The sequence below is a fragment of the Phocoena phocoena genome, chromosome 5, assembly GCF_963924675.1.
Source record: "Phocoena phocoena chromosome 5, mPhoPho1.1, whole genome shotgun sequence".
Lineage (NCBI taxonomy): Eukaryota > Metazoa > Chordata > Mammalia > Artiodactyla > Phocoenidae > Phocoena > Phocoena phocoena.
In genome coordinates, this window is record NC_089223.1 from 91,890,008 (window position 1) to 91,913,143 (window position 23,136).

General features: G+C 35.7%; 1 protein-coding gene across 1 annotated transcript in view; it reads right to left on the reverse strand.

Annotated features, from left to right (window-relative positions):
* Window positions 1–23,136, reverse strand: part of SLIT2 (slit guidance ligand 2) — a 374,063-nt gene that overhangs the window by 50,018 nt on the left and 300,909 nt on the right. The window contains exons 20-24 of the mRNA XM_065877254.1: window positions 20,008–20,076; window positions 17,289–17,360; window positions 16,520–16,591; window positions 14,624–14,695; window positions 11,727–11,890 (exon numbers count right to left, since the gene is read on the reverse strand). Of these exons, the coding sequence (XP_065733326.1) occupies window positions 11,727–11,890; window positions 14,624–14,695; window positions 16,520–16,591; window positions 17,289–17,360; window positions 20,008–20,076 (449 nt within the window). The remainder of the gene's footprint in view (window positions 1–11,726; window positions 11,891–14,623; window positions 14,696–16,519; window positions 16,592–17,288; window positions 17,361–20,007; window positions 20,077–23,136) is intronic.

Consider the following 23,136-nt stretch of genomic DNA (forward strand, 5'->3'; position numbering starts at 1 on the left):
CACCTCATACCAGTCAGAATAGCCATCAAAAAATCTACAAACAATAAATGCTGGAGAGGGTGTGGAGAAAAGGGAACCCTCTTGCACGGTTTGTTGGAATGTAAATTGATACAGCCACTATGGAGAACAGTGTGGAGGTTCCTTAAAAAACTAAAAATAGAACTACCATATGACCCAGCAATCTCACTACTGGGCTTATACTCTGAGAAAACCATAATTCAAAAAGAGCCATGTACCACAATGTTCATTGCAGTTCTATTTACAATAGCCAGGATATGGAAGCAACCTAAGTGTCCATCGACAGATGAATGGATAAAGAAGATGTGAGACATAAATACAATGGAATAACACTCAGCCATAAAAAGAGACGAAATTGATTTATTTGTAGTGAGGTGGATGGACATAGAGACTGTCATACAGAGTGAAGCAAGTTAGAAAGAGAAAAACAAATACCGTATGCTAACACATAGATGTGGAATCTAAAAAAAAAAAAAAAAAAATGGTTCTGAAGAACCTAGGGGCAGGACAGGAATAAAGACGCAGACGTAGAGAATGGACTTGAGGACACCTGAAGGGGAAGGGTAAGCTGGGACGAAGTGAGACAGTGGCATGGACATATATACACTACCAAATGTAAAACAGATAGCCAGTGGGAAGCAGCCACATAGCATAGGGAGATCAGCTCAGTGCTTTTTGACCAGCTAGAGGGGTGGGATAGGGAGGGTGGGAGGGAGGGAGATGCAAGAGGGAGGAGATATGGTGATATATGTATATATATAGCTGATTCACTTTGATATAAAGCAGAAACTAACTCACCATTGTAAAGCAATTATACTCCAATAAAGATGTTAAAAAATATAAAACAAATAAATAAAAAAAAGAAAAAAAATTTATCAGTGCAAATAAAAATGCAATAATATGCACCTGCCCTGATATTAGTCCAGTACTGTTATTTTCATACAGGAGATAGAGAACACTGCCACTTTTATGCTTAGGACAAGAAACCAAAAATGAAATCTTCATTATATCCTCCCTCATGTCCCTTCAGTTCAGTTTGTTAGCACATTAACACAGGCACAAGATGAGTGAGATTTCTGTGTCTGCCTTGTCGAGAAGAAAATACTGCTGAAGCGGTCTCTACTTGCAATCTCACCTTTTGGGATACACATTAAAAAAATGTCATAATCCATGAAAGGTCTAGATTAAATGCAGATTCAGTTGAAGATACATTCCTTTGGCCACACATATTTGTTCCACAAGTGGCTAAAAATGTAGATATTGTACCATCCTCAATAAAATTATGTTCCATTGATGCTACTTTTTGCACTGTTTGTGAGAGCGCACTAGACTGCCTTTTGGCAACTGTCTGATGAGTACACTCTGTCAGAGTGACACTTTTATATTTAAAATACAAATATTTTATAACATAAACATTAATTATATTTTTGCTTTCATCATCAATCTCTCTGTAGTTCCTTATCCTCACTGGAATTACCAGTGACAATTCTAAGTGTATGTCTCACCACACACAATTTCTAGCAAGGTTATCTGAGGCAGCTGTATAGCATCCCTCCCCTGCCCCTACTCTTCTACCACTGCTCTAAGCTTCAAGATACCTCCACCCAAAAAGCTGTATGACTTCTGCTAATATAAACCACCTTTAATCAAAATTTTCTACAGATTAGAGACCAACAGTAAGCTGTTGGTCTACTTACAGAAACTCATATATGAAAGAAAATGTGAAGTAACATGGTGGCCATTAAAACTCTGCATACCTAAATATTCCCTTACCCTAGGAAATATATATTCATATAATGGTTTTGGAGTACAATCCAAAAAAGGACAGCATTCTATACTGTTCAGTTTCCTATTAACAAAAACCCTGAAATATGTTTACATAGAGATTCCTGTTTCTTTTTCAACTATTTGGAAATAAATGACAGTTCTGGGGATCACTATTAATGGGAAGGGTTGGTGTTTGCTCCCAGTGACACCTCAATCACTAGGGGAGGCCTTGCCTGTATCTCCTCGGCTTTTTCTTGGTACCAGAAAAACGAATGCAGTTGTTGTATCAAATTACAGTTTGGAAATTGCTGGGATGAATACTGAAGTGAGCCATGTAGAAATTTAATTTCTCACCCTCCTCCAATGTATTTATCAAATAAATTTAGCTATTCAGTACATCGGGGAAGTAAATGTAGCAGTTAATTAGAGCAGTATGTTAAATTAATGTCATACCCCACAATAAATGGCTTTGTGTTTGCTAAAATGATCACACTTAGAATCCGCACTAGGAAAGGAAATATCTAAATGGTAATGGATTCCTGAGCTAGGCTAGAAGAAAGAAGACTCTTAGAACAAAGGCATAGGGTGAAGCAGCTAAGAATGTACGCCAGCAAAACAGCACGTCCGCAAATGCAAGGACTGTAAACATTCATCTGGCTACTTCCCAAGACCTTGAGGAAAATTGTCTTTTAGTCTAATTCTGTGCTTTCAACCTCAAAAGACTGTAGTTTGAATGGAGGGGTTCAGGGTTGGCAGTTTCTAAGTTTATTCTGTGGAATGTGACATTTTTCAAAAATTATGTTTGATTATTTAGATGAGAAGCTCGAGATTGTTTTAGAAAAAAAACTGGGTATGTTTTGAAGAATTATTTTAATAGAGTATGCAGATAATGAAATTGCCAGGCTGAAGCAGCCTCTGTCCAGTTTTTAGCACAGTTGAGATTTATTGAATAAATATCCACTGAACCATATTTGATTAATAAGCACTATCTAATTTCTCCACTTTTTTTTCCAGGACCAAGTTTCATTTTTAATATAGCACGTCTGCTCAACTATTTTCAGTATCTGCAATTTCTTATGGGTATATGGAGGGAGATTGTTGCTCTCCCATACATATTCAGTTTAGCTACAAGAATCAAAATAACAAGATTTCTCATGTGCACAGGCTTCTTCTGATAAGTTCCTAAACCCACAAACTGTTCTGGCGGCATCAGGTTGAGGAATATATAAAATATTGAATTCTAATTTCTTCAGCTTGGTAAAGTTGACTACTAATAGCTACCATTCTATTTGCTTCTCCTTTTCTCAAATCCCTCTTTTAAAATCAATTTTTCAAAGATAATTTCTTATTTCTAGCACTTGAGTTTGAGTAAAAGGTAATTCAAAAGACGTTTATGAATTGTAGAAATTCCAAATAGCAGCATTCTCTGATATGTCCAAATGTCTTAAAATGGTATGATTCCTTTTCCTATTTAGATTATAATTCCACCTAACTAAATGTTCTTCTTATAATGTGATTTTTACATCCACTTGGTTTATCTAAATCCATTTATTTTTACATTCTAACCCCTTGGAACTATATCCTTTGTATCTGGTTCTCTTCTCTCATTCATCTTCCCACCCATATTTTGCTTCTCTTCTAAGTCTACCTTCTATCTTGTCTTTGCCTTCAATCTGTGGTTCATTTTCCATCCGGGACAACTTCTCTGAGACCCTTTCTTGCAAAGTTCTTATTCAAGGGTAATCACATCTTTAATCTGTTTCTATAACAAGGAGATAATATCAGAGCCAAAGGGATATGCTAAAGTCAAAATAAAATGGTAGAAGGGTTAGCATAGTTCTCTAAGAGCAAACCAACACGTAGAATCTTGCGCACTTGATTGGTCCCAGATGAAAAGAAGACGTCCAGGAACAACAAATAGACAAGCTCTTATCATAATGCGTAGTAATGTTAGGAAGAGAATCAGAAGTCAACCAGGCCAAGTTAGTGATCTAGATGTGTTACTTAACTGTATGGAATTAGGAGAGTAATGGTAGTCATCTCAATGGGTTGCTTTAAGCTTTAAATGAGATGCTAATGAATTCTGAGCACAGAATATAGTGAGAACAAGCACAGAAGCCACAGAAAGTTCTGACACTCTTTAAAGCCTAGACATCCAAAGAAGGCAGGGGCTGGGAGGGACATAAGTGGTTTACTTAAAAGGAGAAAAGAGAGTAAGTCTTCCTCTGTATGTTTGTTCAAATTTTAGCACAAAGGCAAATTAGAGCTTGCTGTTTATTCATTCATTGCAAGTTCACTGAGTACCTTCAGTCTATGCCAGGAGCTTTTGAAATCTGGAAAAACTGTAGGAGCTATTATTAACTAAAACAAGGGAGAGTGGAAATGGGCACCGAGAGATAATTTCCCATTGGGTAACGACACCTAGAGCTAATGATTTTATGTTTTTAAGGGCTGCAACTGTGACTTGTAAATCTGGCGTGGATAACCACGAGGAATAACAGCACACAATTAAGAAGGAGAGGTTCTTTTTGTTCTTGCATTGATGCTTGGCAAGGAACTACAACTTGCTTTCTGATACAACTTCACCAATCTTCAAACTTTCTTTCTTCCAAAAGCCGGTTCCAAGAAGTGTTAAATTATTGCCAACACATTAGCCCTCAGAAGATGTGTGCCACAGAGGAGAAAGATGTCGCAGAGGAGAAAACAAATCTAGCTTCCTGAATACAAATGTTTACTAATGTCACTGAAATGAAGGCCAGTCTAGGATATCTAGATTGATTTAAGATTAGGTCTTGACTTAAGAGTGTTCTCTAGCAACAGCTATATGGAGTGGAGTTGTGTTTAGCTTAATAATTCAAAGGGAAAACGAGCAGAAAGTTTGGTTAACAATTTGTCTTTGTCAGTTACTTTAACTTTGATGAAAGAACTGCTGGACTGCAAATCCATTAAATCTTGTAGGCTGACTTGCTTACTTGACTCAAATCACTAGCTATGCACCTGACACTAATATTGCCACCCACTGAGAATTGTATCTCACTTTGACTTACGACTAAAAGCTCCAAACACAAATTTCTAACTATATCCCAGAGTCTGCCTTCATTCTGGTGTCCCTTGGACACATGAGTCAAATAGTAGAACCCTCTAGTACTGCCCTTGTATAAAGTCAGATGTACATCAAAGACAACTCAGAAAAAACAAAGGGAGATATTTGATATTGGGCATAACTAACTAATCGTTCAGTAATAGAGACATCTATGGATCAACTACAGGACAGTTGCAAGAGAATGTGGAAAATGGGAAAGCATATTTTGGAATATGTGTTTTAAGTTTCTGCAAGCCAGCAAGGGGGAGGAATTCACTAGGTGAATGGAAATATGAATCTGAAGTTCATAAGAAAAGTCATGGCTAGATACTTGAAGCCACAGGACCAAAATCAATTAAATTAACAGGGCTAAGGAGAGAACCCCACATATGTCAATATTAAAGAGTGGGTAAGAAAGAGATGTCAGCAAAGGAATGAAGAGGCAATGGGAATGTACAAGAGGGAGCAGTGGCCACTACTGTCTAAGATGAAGAGGGCAAATAAAGAAGCTAAAAAGAAGCTATTGAAATGGGCAAGAGGGAAGTCACTGGTATCCCTATAGTTTCAGTGGAGGGGTAGAGATGGTCCCTAGGTGATAGGGGGGTTAAAATCCTACAAATTTGCATTTTATAAATGGTTAAACAAAAACATGAAGATGGGTATTACACCTCTGGGATTCCCTGGCTTGGCCATTTGCTACACACACATATGATCTTAAGCCAGTAAATAAACTTCTTGAAGCACACTTAAAAGAAAAAGAGCAATAATTACTTCATGGAATTATTGTACCAGAGATGATACAGATGTATGATATTTAAGAATGGAATACAAATCATTAATTCTCATCACCTATTAAAATAAATGTCTGTTAAAAATTGTCTAGTGTTTTAAGTTTTTTAAAAAGTATAATGAAGGGCTTCCCTGATGGCGCAGTGGTTAAGAATCCGCCTGCCAATGCAGGAGACAAGGGTTCGAGCCCTGGTCTGGGAAGATCCCACATGCCGCGGAGCAACGAAGCCGTGTACCACAACTACTGAGCCTGTGCTTTAGAGCTCACGAGCCACAACTACTGAGCCTGTGCACCTAGAGCGCGTGCTCCGCAACAAAAGAAGCCACTGCAATGAGAAGCCTGCGCACCACAACGAAGAGTAGCTCCAGTAGCCCCCGCTCGCTGCAACTAGAGAAAGCCAGCGTGCAGCAAGGAAGACCCGACGCAGCCAATACATACATACATACATATGTACATAAATAAATACAATTTATTTTTTTAAAAAAGTATAATGAAAAACAGCCCTTGTTTGTTTTTTAAAGATGGTGCTTTTGGCAAATAACTATGTAGAAACCTGAATATTTTCTTTAGTCAGAGAGCAAATCATAGTCCCCCAAAGCTAAGGTTATTTCAAATTTATAACTATGTTCTAGTGATACTAAATCTGAAAATGTAAAAAGGATTTGATGAAGTTTTAAATACTATTTCAAAACAGATCTAACTAGTAAATTTTTCATTACTTTAGGTTAAATTATTTAATCACCTTCATACTTTAATTAAATGATTAAGGACAATATTAACTAATAATTTTGAGGAAAAAAGAACCAAAAGACCTTGAACTTGTCAAGAACACCCCCCAAAAGGAAATGTTGATCTCACTGGGAAAAAAAAAACGGACAATATTACAATGTTATTATTGAGAGATGTGGAATTTTTCCCAGAAATTCCAGAATCTAGAGGATTCTTCACCTATAAAAATAGCAGAAGAGATCAACCATGTGGTGGTGGAATGTTGATCTTTCTGGGATGTGAAAAGGTCCCAGGTTTCCCAACCCCTTAGCTGATCTTTACAGATAACTAATGAGGTATGTTGAGCACCATACCCCTGCCTCTTCATTGGCTTCCTGGCTACCAGACACCTGACCACTGGGGGCTGCTTTCCCTGATTCGTGCTCCATTCTCAGTTCCACTTGACTCACTATAAGAGTCTCCTGATGCCCTGATGGACCTGGTGGTATTGGTTACAATTCCACAGTTGTTTGGTTTGGATATACATTATTAATATTGTATATATATTTCTATCACTAAACTTCCATATCATTTTGCAATTATCCATTTAAATGTTATCTATCAGTAGAATATAAGCTCCATAAAGGCAGGGGTTTTTCTGTCCTATTTATTATTGTATTCTTAATACCTTGGATCTGTGCCTGGTGCATAACAGGAACTCACATAATATTTGTTGAATGAAAGAGGCAATATACCACTTGTTTCCTTTAGATTGTTCACTCCTTAGCACATTTAAGTGTTTAATAAATGTCTGTAAAATTAAAAGTGAACAATTTAGTAGCCTGCATAGCTAAAGCTTCCTGAACCAAGAGCAATAAAGGGAATATTAGAAATTAACAATATTCTACATTCCATGCTGACATTTTCAAGGAAAACCTGGAGAGGGAAAAACCCTTCATTTTCTGCTTGAGCATTCTAATATCATCTGATATTTAAAAGATGAAGACAGGACATTTGGGTTATAAGAACAAGTCATGACCATCTGCTTCCCATTCAAGAATGCCCTAATCTGGGTATTAATTAAATATGCTCTGATAATCTATTTCATTCAGTTCATTTATTTCTGTTGTGCGCTGAAACTATGAGATTATACTACAAAGAAAATACTCTGAAAAATGTAAGATAAAAATTGTATTGAAAGAATTAATTACTCAAAATAATATTATTGTCTTTTCCAGCAGAGAAAATATTTAAGTTATATTTAAATATAGCTACATAAACATGCTTTCAAATAAAGAATATTCATCTTCCTGCTGTAATTTGAAATTACATATTTACAAACTTTAATATTAGGAGTATGTACTTACATGATTTTCATGAATAAATAAAACTGGCACAAAAGTTAAAATATAAAAACCTCAAATTATAAAATATTTAAAGAAGCGTAATTTTACTGCTTTCAAGCTCATAAAGCATGTAAACTCAAAAACACAGTACTCGGTAGATTTCCCAGAGTTAATTATTTTAATGAATGGATTAGAATACTTTGTCTTTACCAATCCATTTTTTATGAGTAAATATTTCTAGCAAAGAATGAGAGTGGTTCACAATATTCTGACAAATATCGAGAAATGCTGGCAAAGATCATTATGAGTTTCAATGTTTGCTATCTCTCTAAAATTATGTTAAGTTATAGAGGAACTGAGTAAATCTTGAAGTTTGCTAAGTGCAATTACACTAAATTTGTTGAGTTCTGAATGTCTACACTTCTTGCCAACTGGCCTACACCTATGCTGTCTGCTATGTAGTTTAGGATGTACCTTGAAATATGTGTGATTTGTTAATTCAATGAGTCAGTGAATATTAAATAAACTGTCACAGTTCCAGCATTTTCCTATATCACAGCTGGGCTCCTGCAGTTCCACCCACCTGTAGCTCAAGTCCTCACACTTGCCTGCTTATCCAAACAACTGGCTTAGACACTCTTGTAAGAAACCTTTCACAGCTGCTCTCTGACAGGATTTCTTCATCTGAGTCCTGTAGCAACAGCACTATGCAATATGGTAGCCACTAGCTACATATGACTATTTAAGTTTAAATTTAAATACAAGTTAAAAAATCATTTCCACAGTTGCCTTAGCTACATTTCAACAACCACATGTGGCTAGTGGCTACCATATTGGATAGCACAGGTATGGAACATTTCTATCACTGCAGAAAGGTCTATTAGGCTACACTGATCCAGACCAAAGCACATTTCCATTCATGCTATACTAAGAACGAAAGATACTATTAATGAAGAAAAGGTCAAATCAATTAGACAAATCTTGAGTTAAACAGACATTTATGCATGTATGTATGTATGTTTGTATTCACTGGCCTTCTGGGAACATTTAACAAATTAATGTGGGGTCTTCCCTGGTAGCACAGTGGTTAAGAATCCACCTGTCAATTCAGGGGACATGGGTTCAAGCCCTGGTCCGGGGAGATCCCACATGCCGCAGAGCAACTAAGCCTGTGCGCCACAACTACTGAGCCTGCACTCTAGAACCCGTGAGCCACAACTACTGAGCCCACGTGCCACAACTACTGAAGCCTGTGCACCTAGAGTCCGTGCTCCACAATAAGAGAAGCCACCGCAGTGAGAAGCCCACGCACTGCACCTAAGAGTAGCCCCCGCTCGCCGCAGCTAGAGAAAAGCCCGTTGGCAGCAACGAAGACCCAACACAGTCCAAAATAAATAAATAAATTAATTAATTAAAAAAAAAATATCTTCACGGAACTCTAAGCTTTAAGAATTGAAGATAAACACCAGCAGTTTTCAAAGTGGAGTGTGAGTATCCCTGGGTACAGAGAGTGTAACAGAGTCAGTCTGCAGTTGCTCAACTTGTCTATATACTCTTTCTAGAATCAATCTGCCCAATAATATGCCCACAAGTAAGTTTTTATGCCAGTTTCTCCTCCCCTATCTCGCCTTTGACAATCACCTCCACCTTACAAAAAAATGATATACTTCTCAGCCCACCAGAAATTTACCATGGGGCACTGCCCCAAGGAAGCATCTGAGGTTACAAAAGAATAATTTAAAACACTGGTTATTTGCAAAGCCTCTTTCAATCAATGCACATAACCCCAGAGAGTCATTTCCAATAACATTTTAATTTCAATTTTCAATAAATATTAGCATATTGATAAATAATTATGCTGCTGCAATCAGTGTTACATTAAGCATTATTGACAATTAATTCTAATAAAAATTTAAAAACTCATAGATCTTTAGTGGTAGGAAATTTTAAATATTCAAATTATATACATATTTTTGGTAGTGAAGAATGATACAGTTCTCTGAGGTACTGGAAATAGAAATTCAAGGAGAAAAATCGAAGTTCGAGGAAAAAGAGCAACATAAAATATTGAGGAACTTGTTTTTGTTTCTTTTAAAATTGGCTGTGATATTTAGATTCCACAAAATACATTTAAAAGAATAATGGAAGAGTGTTGTTTTAAGATATCAATATTTACAATGCACTGTGAATTACATCTCCTGTTACCATTTATAACTATGAAATAACATCAGATGACCACATAAAAATGTTTGGAGGAGGGAATACAGTTTTTGAAAATTCCTTCTTTCACCAACAGAACATAGCATGCCATCCCGCATCATATTTTTGCTGGTGTTTTGAAATGTTATAATAATAAAAATGGCAGCTAACCTATACTGAGAGCTATTGTGTGTAAGGCAGTAAGCATGTTTTATATATATTAAATAAATGAATCCTTTTCCCCCAACTTTATTGAAAAATATTTTACAAATATAATTGTATGTACTTAAAATGTATAACCTGATGATTTGATATACATATACACTGTGTAGTGATTAACAAGAGCAAGATAATATACATCCATCACCTCACATAGTTAACTTTTGTGTGTGTGGGGGCAGAATGCTTAAGATTTACTCTCAGAAACTTTTAAGTATCCAATACCATATTATTAACTATTGTCACCATGCTGTACATTAGATCCTCAGAACTTATTGTCCTTATAACTGAAAGTTTGTACCCTTTCACCAACATCTCCCCATTTTCCCTCTCCCCTGGCCCCTGGAAACTACCCTGCTATTCTCTGTTTCTGTGAAAATGACATTTTCTTTTCTTTTTTTTTTAAGATTCCACTTATAATATCTCATCTAATCTTAAAAAACCCTTTCTGGTATGTATTATCATCACCTCTGCCTACAGATGAGGAATCTGAGCCACAGGCTGGTTAAGCTAGTAAACTAAAGTTACATAGCTATTGAAAATTGAAGCTGGGATTTAGCTCAGGTGAAACCAGGCTGGTCTTCATTCTGTGATTCACTGCACACTATTACCTACTTAAATATGTTTTCCCACCTACATGATCAAGTGTTGAAAGCTTATCTTTTCAGGTAGGTCTGCAACTTTCTCTATGCTCCACAAGACCCAAGGTTTAGTTTTACCAATAAAAGAAGTTTAATAAGCATTCGCTGCTTACGCATTTATAATTTTTAAGAATTTCTCTCCTCCATCTAATAATTAAAAGTGGCCCTCTTGAAACATCGAAAATTAAGGATTACAGTAACCTTCTACCCTATTTTTGGTAAGAAACTTAAATCCATATATTTGACTAGAAAAAGTGGAAAGATATACAAAACAAGTTTAATAGCGATTATCTTTTGGTATTGTCATTAACTGTTAGATTTAGATCTTTAGTTTCTTATCATTTACATTTTCCTATTCTTTAGATTTTCTATGTTGGGTATAGATTACTTTTGTAATAAGAGAAGAAAATATTTGTTACTAAGCCACTGTGTAGAATTCACAAGTACATAAAACAAAGGGAAAAGAAAAGGATCCAAACAAGCAAGAAACAGCACCATCAACATAGGAAGAGTGAAGCACAGGAGGTGAGTCGGAAGGTCTGGCCTGAACACTGGGGAGGGCTCATTTCTCCTTACCTGGAATCAGGAAGCCACAGGGCCCTGGCAGCCCTAGGAGCAGGGTACACATTCAGACAAAGCAAAAGCAAAATATTTCACTTGTTAGAGGCTATGAGAGGAATTTCCAGAAATTGTGTACTCTTCATTTCTCCATACATTTTAAAGAAAACTTAGTCATTTCCAATGGGTTATTTCTGTGATTTATTTCAAAATAAATCCTTTCCTTGGGCTCCTCATGTAACTGCTCTGTCTTCTCCAAGTATGGGAAGAAACAGTAATTATTTATTGGAGTTTTTCAGCTATACCCATAAAATCTAGTAGCCCATGGTTTTCTTTTTTCTTTTAAATTAATACGGTGAAGTTTTATTTACAGAAGTACAACTGGTTAAGAACTATACCTTGACATGTAAATTTTTTGGAGGGAGTTGTGAGTAATAGTTTATCTGCCATTTCTCCAGGACCAGCACAGCGAGCAATTCCTGGTTCTTTGTATTCCGACTTTACCCAGTCGGATAACCACTGCATGTTACAATCACAGTAAAGAGGGTTGGCTCCAATTGCTCTGTAAAACAACACAACAAAAGCACACACAAGTACGGAAGCACCGTTATTATTTCCTAAGGGACCATAATTTATGGTGATGTTCAGTAGAAAATCCCTATAGATTTATTGATAAAAATTTAGAAGAAAATGGAGGCATTGGGGATTCCCCATTTTCCTGACTTATGTGCAACTGCGATTTAGTGAGTTGTCACCAGTGTTAACACTTACCTGGCTTTACAAAGTCTCCTTGTATTTGCAGACAGGTTTATACTGTGTGCAAGCACACGCCAAATGCACATTAACACTTCCTTCACCAATGATTTACTTAGAACCCAATCATTATGCCAGGTTCTGGGGACCCAAATATGAATAATACATTATTTTTAACCCCAAAAAACTCCTTCTGCAAAGGAGATTAACATAGACTCATACATACAAGTAATTTTCATTAGAAGTGGTATAGCAGAAGAATTTACAAGATAACTATGAACAGAGGGTAACTCTTCTGGGAGACTGGTGGTTTAAGAAGTCTGAGCTTTTAGATATTTAGTTTCAAGTATGTGGAAAAGGTTGGAAAGGATGTTTCAGGGTAAAGGACCAGTAAAACGCAGGAAGATAAGGAAGGGCATAAAATAATAAAGACGTATAAAGCTAGTTCCCCAGAGCTGATTAGGAATTCCATTGGACGTTTGTCCCTTTAAAGTTTTTCATTTTAGAACTTTGGTTCCTACTCACATAAGCAGTTGTAGTGATAGGAAAAGTAATCAAGATAATGCTTGATTATAAATGCTAGCTATTTATTGTATCATTATGATACACAGGAATTGTGCTAAGCCATTTATATGAATTACCTCATTTTATCCTAAATAGAAACCCCATGAGATCAACATTATTAACAACCCATTTTACAGATTAAAAAACTGAGGCCAGAGATGTTAACCAATGGATTCACAAATTTGCCAAGCTTGGGCACAAGTAGTGTGTGCATAAAGTAGCATTTAAAAACTGATTAATGCTGATTTATAATTAACTTCAGATTACTAATGTTTCTAGGTATATAGTCTAAGCAAAATTATTCTTTTATGAAGAGACTTTCAAAATATACTTACAAAACCGTAATACTTTATATTGCAGCTGTTTCAATGCCAAACTCTAGCCAAGAATTGAAGTAAATGTTATGCTCATATGCTCAAACCTTTCTTTTAAATTAAAAATGAGGAAAATGATGTTTTTGAGTCATTTGATCTCATCTCTACTGACATTTGCTAAGTCCTTACTATGCCAGGAGAAACAGTAAAAACTGTGAATGGAGCATAGCTCTCTCTGGTCTGGGGTGTAAAAGACAATTGCATAAAATTAAATACATGACAAACAGGATGCATGACAAAGAAGATTCAAATTGCTCTCCCTGTTGGGGAGGAGGGTCACATAAAGGACAATCCTACTTAGCTCAAGCAGCACCTTTCCCACGTAGCCTTTTCTGATTCATCACCCTAACACTAGCTGGACAGCCACTTCCTCCTCTAGGCGGCATTCCCTGCCGCAGTGCTGCAGTCCTGCACCCCTGAGCCAGGGGTCTCATTTACATGGGATCTCAGGCAAGTGACTTCCATGGAGTTTGTAGAGAAGTGGCCCTGATGTCAACTTTGAGGTCGGAGCAGGGGCTCACACATGAAAAAATGGAGGTCTTGCCTCCAGGGACCTAGTAGTTTCATGTAATGAAAGGGATATTGACAGCAGCAGTCCCATTGACAAAAACCTACACTGATAACACAGCCCCTATAAGGGAAATTCGGATGTAGCATGATTGACTAATGGCTCCTATTCTCTGCCCATCCCCTTCTCTCAATTTTCTAAACTTCTTATCTTCTTGGGGTTTGGTAGACTTTGAAGAGGAGGGCAAATCCAAGAAAAAATATGGCAAGTAACCTCTTCTGGAGAACCAAGGGCCAACTGATACTGATATTTAAGCTGAAGTAGATAACTGTCACCAGGTGATGCCAAACTCAGCCTGACCTAAGAAGGCTTTGGATTCTAGGGCTGTTCTCTGAACTTCCTTCCAATTTGCCAAGGCCTTAACACTACAGCTAAAAATAATGGAACAATGGAATTTAACCCAGTTGTGTGGTTTGGACCTCATTATAAAATTGTTTTATTGTACTTCCAAGAAATATGGAGGTACAAACAGCCTGCTATGAGAGAGAATGCAAAGGAAACAAATTTCAGCCAATATGAGGATTTGGCTGTTTCCCTCTCCCACACCATAATGTCTTAAATTTTGTCTAATTTATTTCTGCATGGTGCCACAGTCAGTGCTGAGTAATATTTGCTAAATAAATGAATCCAGTTTGAGCAAATCAGGATAGGCTTCCTTGAGGAGGTGATATTTGGGATATGACTTGGAAAAGCAGGGTTTGGGCAGACTGAATTGAAGGGGAGCTGATATTTAGAATCAGAGAACATTAAAGAAAAGGCATAGGCTAGGAAGTTGGGGAGCCATGTTTGTAAGAAGAGACATTTTTGAAAGCAAAGAGAGCTCAACTAATGGGGAGTTAGGGCCAAAAGGATAAATTAAGGCTATTTTGTAGAAGGCACCATATCTAGATTGAAAATCTTTACATCTTCTTTAAAGATGGAACCAATCACATTTTATGATGTGACAATAAAAATGGTGGCAGAGGACCATTTGTTCCAAACTCACTTGCCAGGGAGAGTTTGACCCTAAACCCACATTCATGAACTAGATACTCACAGGTGTGATAATGCAGAAAGATCATTGAAAGCACCTTCAGGCACAACTGAAATGTCATTTCCATGTAAAGAACTAAAAGCAAGAGAAAGCAAAATTAAATTTCCTATTATTTCAGGGAGTTCAGAAAAATCCCCATGCATATATGAGACTTTAGTTTATAACAAGCTTTTAAAATTAGTGTAGAAAAGATGGTGTATTCAATAAATAGTCTTTACACAACTGGGTATCTATTTGGGGATGCAAAATGTTAGTTCCTTCTTCACATCATATGCATAAAGTAAATTCTAGATCGAAGAGTTAAATGTAAAAATAAAACTGAAAGTGTATTAAAATATAGACGAGCTCCTTTTTATAAACATGGGATATGGAAGGCTTTTTAAAGCCCTATATTCTAAAACTCAGAAATCATAATGGAAAAGAGTGATAAATTTTTGACAATGTAAAATATATCCATAATATAAAAGATTACAAAACAATAAGGTCCTACTGCATAGCACAGGGAACTATATTCAGTATCTTGTAATAAACTATAAGGGAAAAGAGTATGAAAAAATATATACATATATGTATATATGTGTGTGTGTGTGTATATATATATATATATATATATATATATACACACACACACACACATATATAACCAAATCACTTTGCTGCAACCAGAAACTAACACAACATTGTAAATCAACTATATTTCAATTTAAAAAAAAGGTTACATATAAAAAACAGAATGGGAAATATCTCCAACATATGTAAGCTATAAGGATTAATTCCTTTGTAAAAAGACCTGCAAACTTAGAGTCAAGTGCATAAAGGCAGGTATATTAATAAGGAAAAGACAAAGTAACCACAGAAAATGGGAACTGATACAATCAGGCTCATAGAATAAGAAATACAAATGCTCAATAAACAAAATACACTCAAATGTTCTAGTAATTGGAATTGCAAATTAAAAGAGGAATGGAAAATAATGTTCCATCTGTCATATGACAAAAATGAAAGGATTAATAATACTCAATATTTACAAGAGTGCTTTGAAATAGGTACTCTGTTAAAATAGCATTGGTGGAAAATAAATTTGTAAATTGTTTGGGGGACCACAAGATGACTACTTTTGGTATTCTCCTAATATGCTTGACAGTAAGATGGATGTATAGGATGTTCATTCCAGCACTGTATAGAATAACTAAAATTTGGAATCAAACCAAATGATAGTAAAGATGAGGATGCTTAAATAATATATGGTCCCTTCATTCTATGGAACCCTCTTTACCAGTTAAACAGTTGAGGAATATTACATATGATAGAATGGAAAGTCTAAAGTCTAAAGCATATTGTTAAATAAAAATAGTCAATGACAGGCTAAGAAAAACCCTATTTATGGCTTTTAAATTATACAGCTGTAGGCATACATATATCAATACATAAAAACAAACATAAAAAAGGACCAGAAGAGAACATTGAAGTGTTTAAATGTCAATTCTGGGGAGAGGATTGGGATTGAGGACCACATTTTATTTCATGTACTTTAAGATAAATTTTGTATAGTAAAAATATGTTGTGTTGCATTATATAACTTTTAATGAAATTAAAATTTCCTATATTTTTTGCAAAATTAGTTAGGTCTATATAAAACTACATCTTAATATCATATATTATCAAATAAGTCACCCTAGCAACAACATGTTACAAAAGAGAAAATTAAGTTGTCCAAGTAAAAGCTGTTGAGAATTGATACCGTAAGATAGAATTTTCCCATTTCCAAATTTTTAGTAAATCCGAATTTATATAACCCCAAATACCCCAAAATAAACAAAGCAGTTAAATCATTAAAAAGACAACCCCAAATCCAGATGCCTGAGAAAAGAAGTATTTTGTTAAACATAAGATGCTTACAGTAATCGAAGAGACTTCAATCCATCGAAGGTTCGAGGAGGAATGCATCTCAAACGGTTGTAACTAAGAATTCTGAAAGCACATGTAAGCCAATTTGTTTTACTCAAGTATCCCCAAATGGCCAAATGTCATTTTAAAAAATAAAGCAGTTAAGAAAAGGGTTACTTTAGCATCTTATAAATTGAGAATATTAACGCATAATATCCTTTCAATCTTTGTGCTATTTCGCCAATACAACATATTTATTTCTAAAATACAGTCTAGAATGCTTCCTGCCACTGCTGTTGCTGTTGCCTCAACCGTGTCCTTCCTAAGGTGACTTCCTCTGAAAGTCTGTCTTAAGGATCTCTCCCAAACCTGCCACAAATGCAAATTATTCTTTGTTTCTTTTATAGAGCCCAACACTTTTTTTTTTTTTGTGGTACGCGGGCCTCTCACCGTTGTGGCCTCTCCGGTTGCGGAGCACAGGCTCTGGACGCGCAGGCTCAGCGGCCATGGCTCACGCGCCCAGCCGCTCCGCGGCATGTGGGATCTTCCCGGACCGGGGCATAAACCTGCATCCCCTGCATCGGCAGGCGGACTCTCAACCACTGCGCCACCAGGGAAGCCCCCCAGCACTTTTTATACTATCTGTATTTGTTTACTGAGGTTTTTATTTGTCTGTTTCTCCCAACAGTATTAACATTCATTGAGGGCAGAAACTCTGTCTTGTTTACCAGGAATGTCCAGTGAATTAAGGAATTAACTTAGTACCATACTTCCTACTCACAAGGTGAGGAGCTGGGTCATGTTGCTGAAGCTCTGATTAGAAAGGGTGCTTATTCGGTTGTTACTTAAGTCTCTAAAAGAGAAAAAGAAAGAAATGGAGTCTACTGTTACCATAGAAATTGACATATTAGTGATTCTTAGAAAGAAAAAGTTCTTCTTGCTCACAGTTATAGCAGCATTGTTAGGACTCAGCTTTTATCTGAAAATAACAAAACATTGGGTAATCCTCTGGGGTAGACTGTAATGTTATTCATAATTATTCATGCCCAAGCCTGCTGAAATTAGAAGTGACCATGTGCCTTGCTTTGGCCAGTGAAGTGTGGGCACCAGCACTGGTTTCACTTCAGAGCAGAAGCTTTAGAGCTGAGACTGTTCTCATATTCCTTTGCTCCCACCTCTGCAAGGCTCCTATGTTCCACAGAGAGGCCGTACCCATTGCCTGGTCCCAGTGCAAAGACACGTGGAGGCCATTCACAACAGACACATTTGATAGGTGAGAAATAAACCTTTGTTCTTGAAAGTTCCATCAGTTACACATACTTTATCTTCACTGTCACATACAAATATTCAAACTAGATAACTGAAAGAATCCCTCATTTAGTTACATTACAATGCCATCATTAAAAACAACACCATAATTAAAAACTTTGCCTGGCAAAGTCACTGGCCCCTAGATGGTCCTTAGTAAATGTCTGTTTAATAAATGATAAGTAAATGAGAGAGATGTGGATTTTTTATCAATGCTAAATGGGTATTTATAAGTGTAATTTGTACTACAGGTTGTAATTTATATTCAGTGAACTTGATCTTATTTTTATTATATATAATATATACATGATATATATAATGACATATAATACATATTATAAATATAATATTGTAATGTATAATGTATTTTAATATATAATAACATCTATATAATGACATATTATATATGTTTAGCATTTTGCTTTAGAAAAAATTAGTAAATATATACATACATTCACTCACATATATACGACAATGTGATACACATATTAGTGAATATTCACTAATTTTTATCTAAAGCAAAATGCCAAATATATGACTAAAGGAAGATTCATGAATAAATGGAAGATTATGGGTCATAATTTATGTTCATCTATGTCTCTGTGTGTACTTATGTTCACTATATTTTTCTGAAGCAAAATATGTGAAGAAATGCAAGGTTCAGAAAAGCTGCTGAAGATTATCCACATTCCCTTATTAAAATACCAAAGTGTCAGTAAAATGGACCAATGAAATTGTGAAAATGGTAGGAATGTTATAGGAGCTTTATAATCCATCTTCTTAGTGGCTGAAGTACTATGGCTAAATTTAAAAAAATAAATAAATACATCGATACTAGCAGAAGTTACTTGCCTAGAGTTGTATAATGAGTCACTGGTAAAACCATTTCTGGATCTATAAATTCTCATTTTTCATTTCCAAACTGGTTTTAAATAATCACATGCTGTCTCACAAATGACCCAATTCTGCTGAAGTGACCCTTTGGAAATTGCAACAATTTAATGGTTTATTTAACAGAACAAATGTATGTAATCAGTTCTTGCTGCTATTAAATAAATAACTAGAGGCAGAACAAGATATCTTAGAGGATGTTCTTTTTGCTTAATTTAATCATTTGTCATTTAAGCAGTTCTATACACTTCCTACAAAGTGTTTGGTTTTCACATACATTTAAGGAAAGCTGAAAAGGATCAACAGCCTCCACGTGCTTAGGGTAAACTTCACAATGAGAAACATAACATTTTCTGCTACCTAGGTTTCTAGAATTCACTAATTAGGAACAAACTCCCTTTTTTCTAGGAACACTGGAAATATAAGACAGCATATTTACTCTAAAATCAGACAGATGTAAAAAAGTATTTCCCTTTATATCCACTATCGTTGCTGATCTTTTTGTTTTGTGACAAGTTTTATCAATTACCAACAAGGCTACTCTAAGTGTGACATTATATATAGTAAGATTATATCTTTTTAAAAATATAGTGTGCATAACTAGATTGAAATGAAATGTTTGTATGTTTACATATAATCTTGTATTTACAACTTAAAGATTGTAAAAAATTGTTTACATAATGAAAGAGAGATGCTACTTTAGGAGGACATCAAACCAAACTGGTAAAAACAATTCAATGTTTTGATGTTTATACTCAGAATGTCAGTATCTTTGTCAAGTTTACTTAAATACTATATGAGTAAATATGGATTTTATAAAATAAATTTTAATACTGGAAGCCCATATGTTAATTCATAGTGTATTAAATAAGAAAATCAAGCCTAATAAACTATATTTATAATATATTCTCAGTAAAGCTATTACTATCTACTCTTTTATTTAAAGTCGAGAATAAAAACATTGTTTTCCATTTTTCTCTCCTTGGATTGTCATAAAATAGCTCATATTCATCTTCAATAGAAGTATGCAACTTACTGCCTTTCTGTAATTCTCTGATACTTAGACTTCATTGTATTTGTACTTTGAATAGAGGAGGACCTTTCTCTAAGACGCACCATTGCCTGATTGATATTCAATGAAAATGTGGCTAGTGATCCAGAACCACAGTGAGCAAGAAGGGAAGCATCTAACTGAAGATGATTTATATAATCTGAAAGGTTCACTAAATCTTCTGCCCCTTGCTATCCCCATTTTCATGAAATAAAATAAGAAGTCAAAGACAGAAAAATACATTACTCACATAAGTGTTAAATGCTTGTAGTTAGAGAGTTCCTTAGGAACCAGTGTAAACTGGTTTCCATCCAGATACCTGAAAACAAAGAAACAATATTATTTTTTAAAAAAGTAACAATAGTGAATCCTCAAATAGTTGAACAATATTTCACTCTCAGTTGAAGCAAGGAAACACTTGGAAATTTCAGCTTTAAGATGTCACGTTCCCAGCTAGGACTGCTATTTAAGAGAAGTAAAAAACCACAGTTGTCCAATCCAGCAGAATTCTTTTGTGGATTACTTAGGCTAAATTATAAAACCAAGGAGAGACTGGTGAGTCCGGTTCCTTGTGGTTTATCTAAGAAGGCAAGGCATGTATCCAACCAGTTGTGTGTCAGCAAGAAGGGTCATTCAATCGCCTATATTTTAAGTCAGTCTTCAGTTCACTTGTGTTTATGTGGAAACAACACCATGAAATGCATTCACTACTGGCAGGAAGTTGCTACCACCAGCAAGACCAATCTTTGCTGCTTTACTTTGTATTAACACACTTAGTAAATAACAACGGATGATTCAAAGGATATATTTGGGAATTTGAATGTAATTAGATTTCAGTTAAAAAAAAATCTTAGAAACAGTTCTACCCTTGTACATCTGCTTGGTGATATTAATTTTAGAAGGTTTCATAGAAAATCACAACATTTATCAAGTACACAAGTACAGCACAGTAACGATACAGTAATAAGAAAATAACCACATGTAAGTCAAATTTCCCTTTCTGATTAGACTCAGAAGAATGATCAGAAAATAAACAGTCTTTGGGCTAACAGTCAAGACACAGAAGTGAATGAATGCTTAAAGGTATATCCATGATGTCACAAAAAGAAAAATAATTTAATCTCCTCCCAAGGCTGTTCTTTCCCAGAATGTAGACGGTGATGGGTAAAAATGTCTTTCAGCAACTTGGGCCATCTGGTTATAGATGTACCCACAAACAATTCTGCCACATTGGGCATGTTGCCCACCCTGCCCCAGGGCTGTGGCCTATCTCCAGATCCAAGGTTGAGGTTCGTATTTTTGCTGGATATAGAAGTAGCTGAGAAACTGCCTAAGATAGCTATCTATTTCAAATACTTAAAAATGAAAAAAGTTATATAAAAGGCACAAGTTATCAAAATATGTAATGAATATGTGATTAAGAGTCAGGCTTTTTATGACTTCTTATGCCTATTCAAATTTTCTGACTTCATGTTTCAACTCCTCTCCCCTCTTTCTTTTCTCTAGCTAAGCGTTTCTTGGTACCACTAGAGGGAAGCATAATCCCATGTACTTCAGCACTTTTCCTTTACTCTAAAAAGCATCCTAACACAAAGCTAAAAAGGTTCAGAATGTGCACTATGAATGCTTACAAGTAAAACAATCTAAGAGGGAAACTATATGGAACTGATTAAAAATAATGGATACCATTTGTTCAAAACTGTCCACCACTACATACTTATATTTGCCAAATTCTTTAATAATTTAATATAATATGAACATGGAAATTTTCTAATACATGCATATATGTTACTGGAGAGAGGGATCCTGCTGACTTGGTATGCTTCTAAGAATAAGCTCTTGGGGAGGCAGAGCTAGAATTCACAGGAGATGAGTTAATGTCTTCCTCATCTCTAAAACGTATTTTCTTTAAAAAAAGAATTACTTTTTAATAATTTGTAGAGGAATAGATTGAAGACTCAACTATCTGACAGAAGAAACACATAGATGGCATAGACAAACGAATCAAGCAGGTTCTCGGAAGTAATTTAACAAGGAAATTAAAAGACATTTAAAATTATTTGATGGGAATCAGGTAAAAGGACAAAGGCATGGGTCAGTTAAAATGGTAGAAGGAGGGATTTAGCATCAAAGGTGATCTAAATATTATGCTGGGTATTATGTCCTTGGGTGGGGTGTTGTTATAATCAGTATTTTGCATATAGAATACTCTATAGGCATCTATCTTCCCAACACTGGATGGAGGGTAATCTTCTGAAATAAATACATATCAAGATAAGAATTAAGAATTTAATCACACACACACACATAAAGCAGTGCTTACAGTTAACTAACAACTGTGATTGGTAACAAAAGAGAGAAACTGAGCCCTTTACAACAGTTCAGGTTCCAGAGGGAAGGTCACACACTTTTTCTCAAAGTATCAATTCAGGACCAAATTAGAATTCATAGAACTGCACATGATTTGAATATAAGTTCCTTGATAACTGAAGTGGCATCTTCTTGAACCTCATTGCCTATGTTCCAGGTTGCCAAAAGTTTATCAAATCTGCTCCTTTGCAATACTTGTACATTTGTGCATGAATTACAGGTAAACATCTACATGAACTACATTGTTGATACATGGTTTCACACAGAAAAAAATAAACAGAGGCAAAATGACTCAATCACATATCAAGCATTTGTCCAAGGTTCTTCGTATACAGATAAAGGAATGAAATGGAGCCTGCATGCACCATTGTCAAGCAGCTAATGCTTAGGTTTATTCCATTCCACATATAAAGCATAAGGCAGCTGAGGAAGTGTGCCTGGTGCCTAGCATCTTTATACGTCTATACTGGCTATGTAATTTGTAAATATCAGTTCTGAAAATATTAGGGATAATTGGCCCCATGCCCTTTATGATCTAAGGGACTCTGATTCAAGTCCAAAGGGCAGTATCTCCTTTTAAGGGTAAAGATTATGTCAGCTCCTTCCACACCCCACGTATTTATGTATCCCTTGTGTGAGATATTCTCCAAGGGGACACACGGTAAAGAATAATCAATCATATGAAACATCCCAGCCACCATAGATAAACTAAATACATAGCATTTCTTAAGGTGCATTTGATGGAACATGAGCATTGCAAGATACTCCATGAGAAAAGGGCTATGGAGACAACAAGTATGGGAACTACCTTAGAGTTTACATCCTCTCAATGCACACTAGCATAATAAAGGCTTTGAGAAATCCTACAGTGAGAAACAAAGAGAAACACACAACCAGCCTTTCCCAAGGGGACCTGAACTAGCTTTTATATTATTTGCTTAGGGTTTTCCATGATACTAATTAATGGCCCACAAAATGAATGTTATTTGCAAACAAGACTCCAAAGATT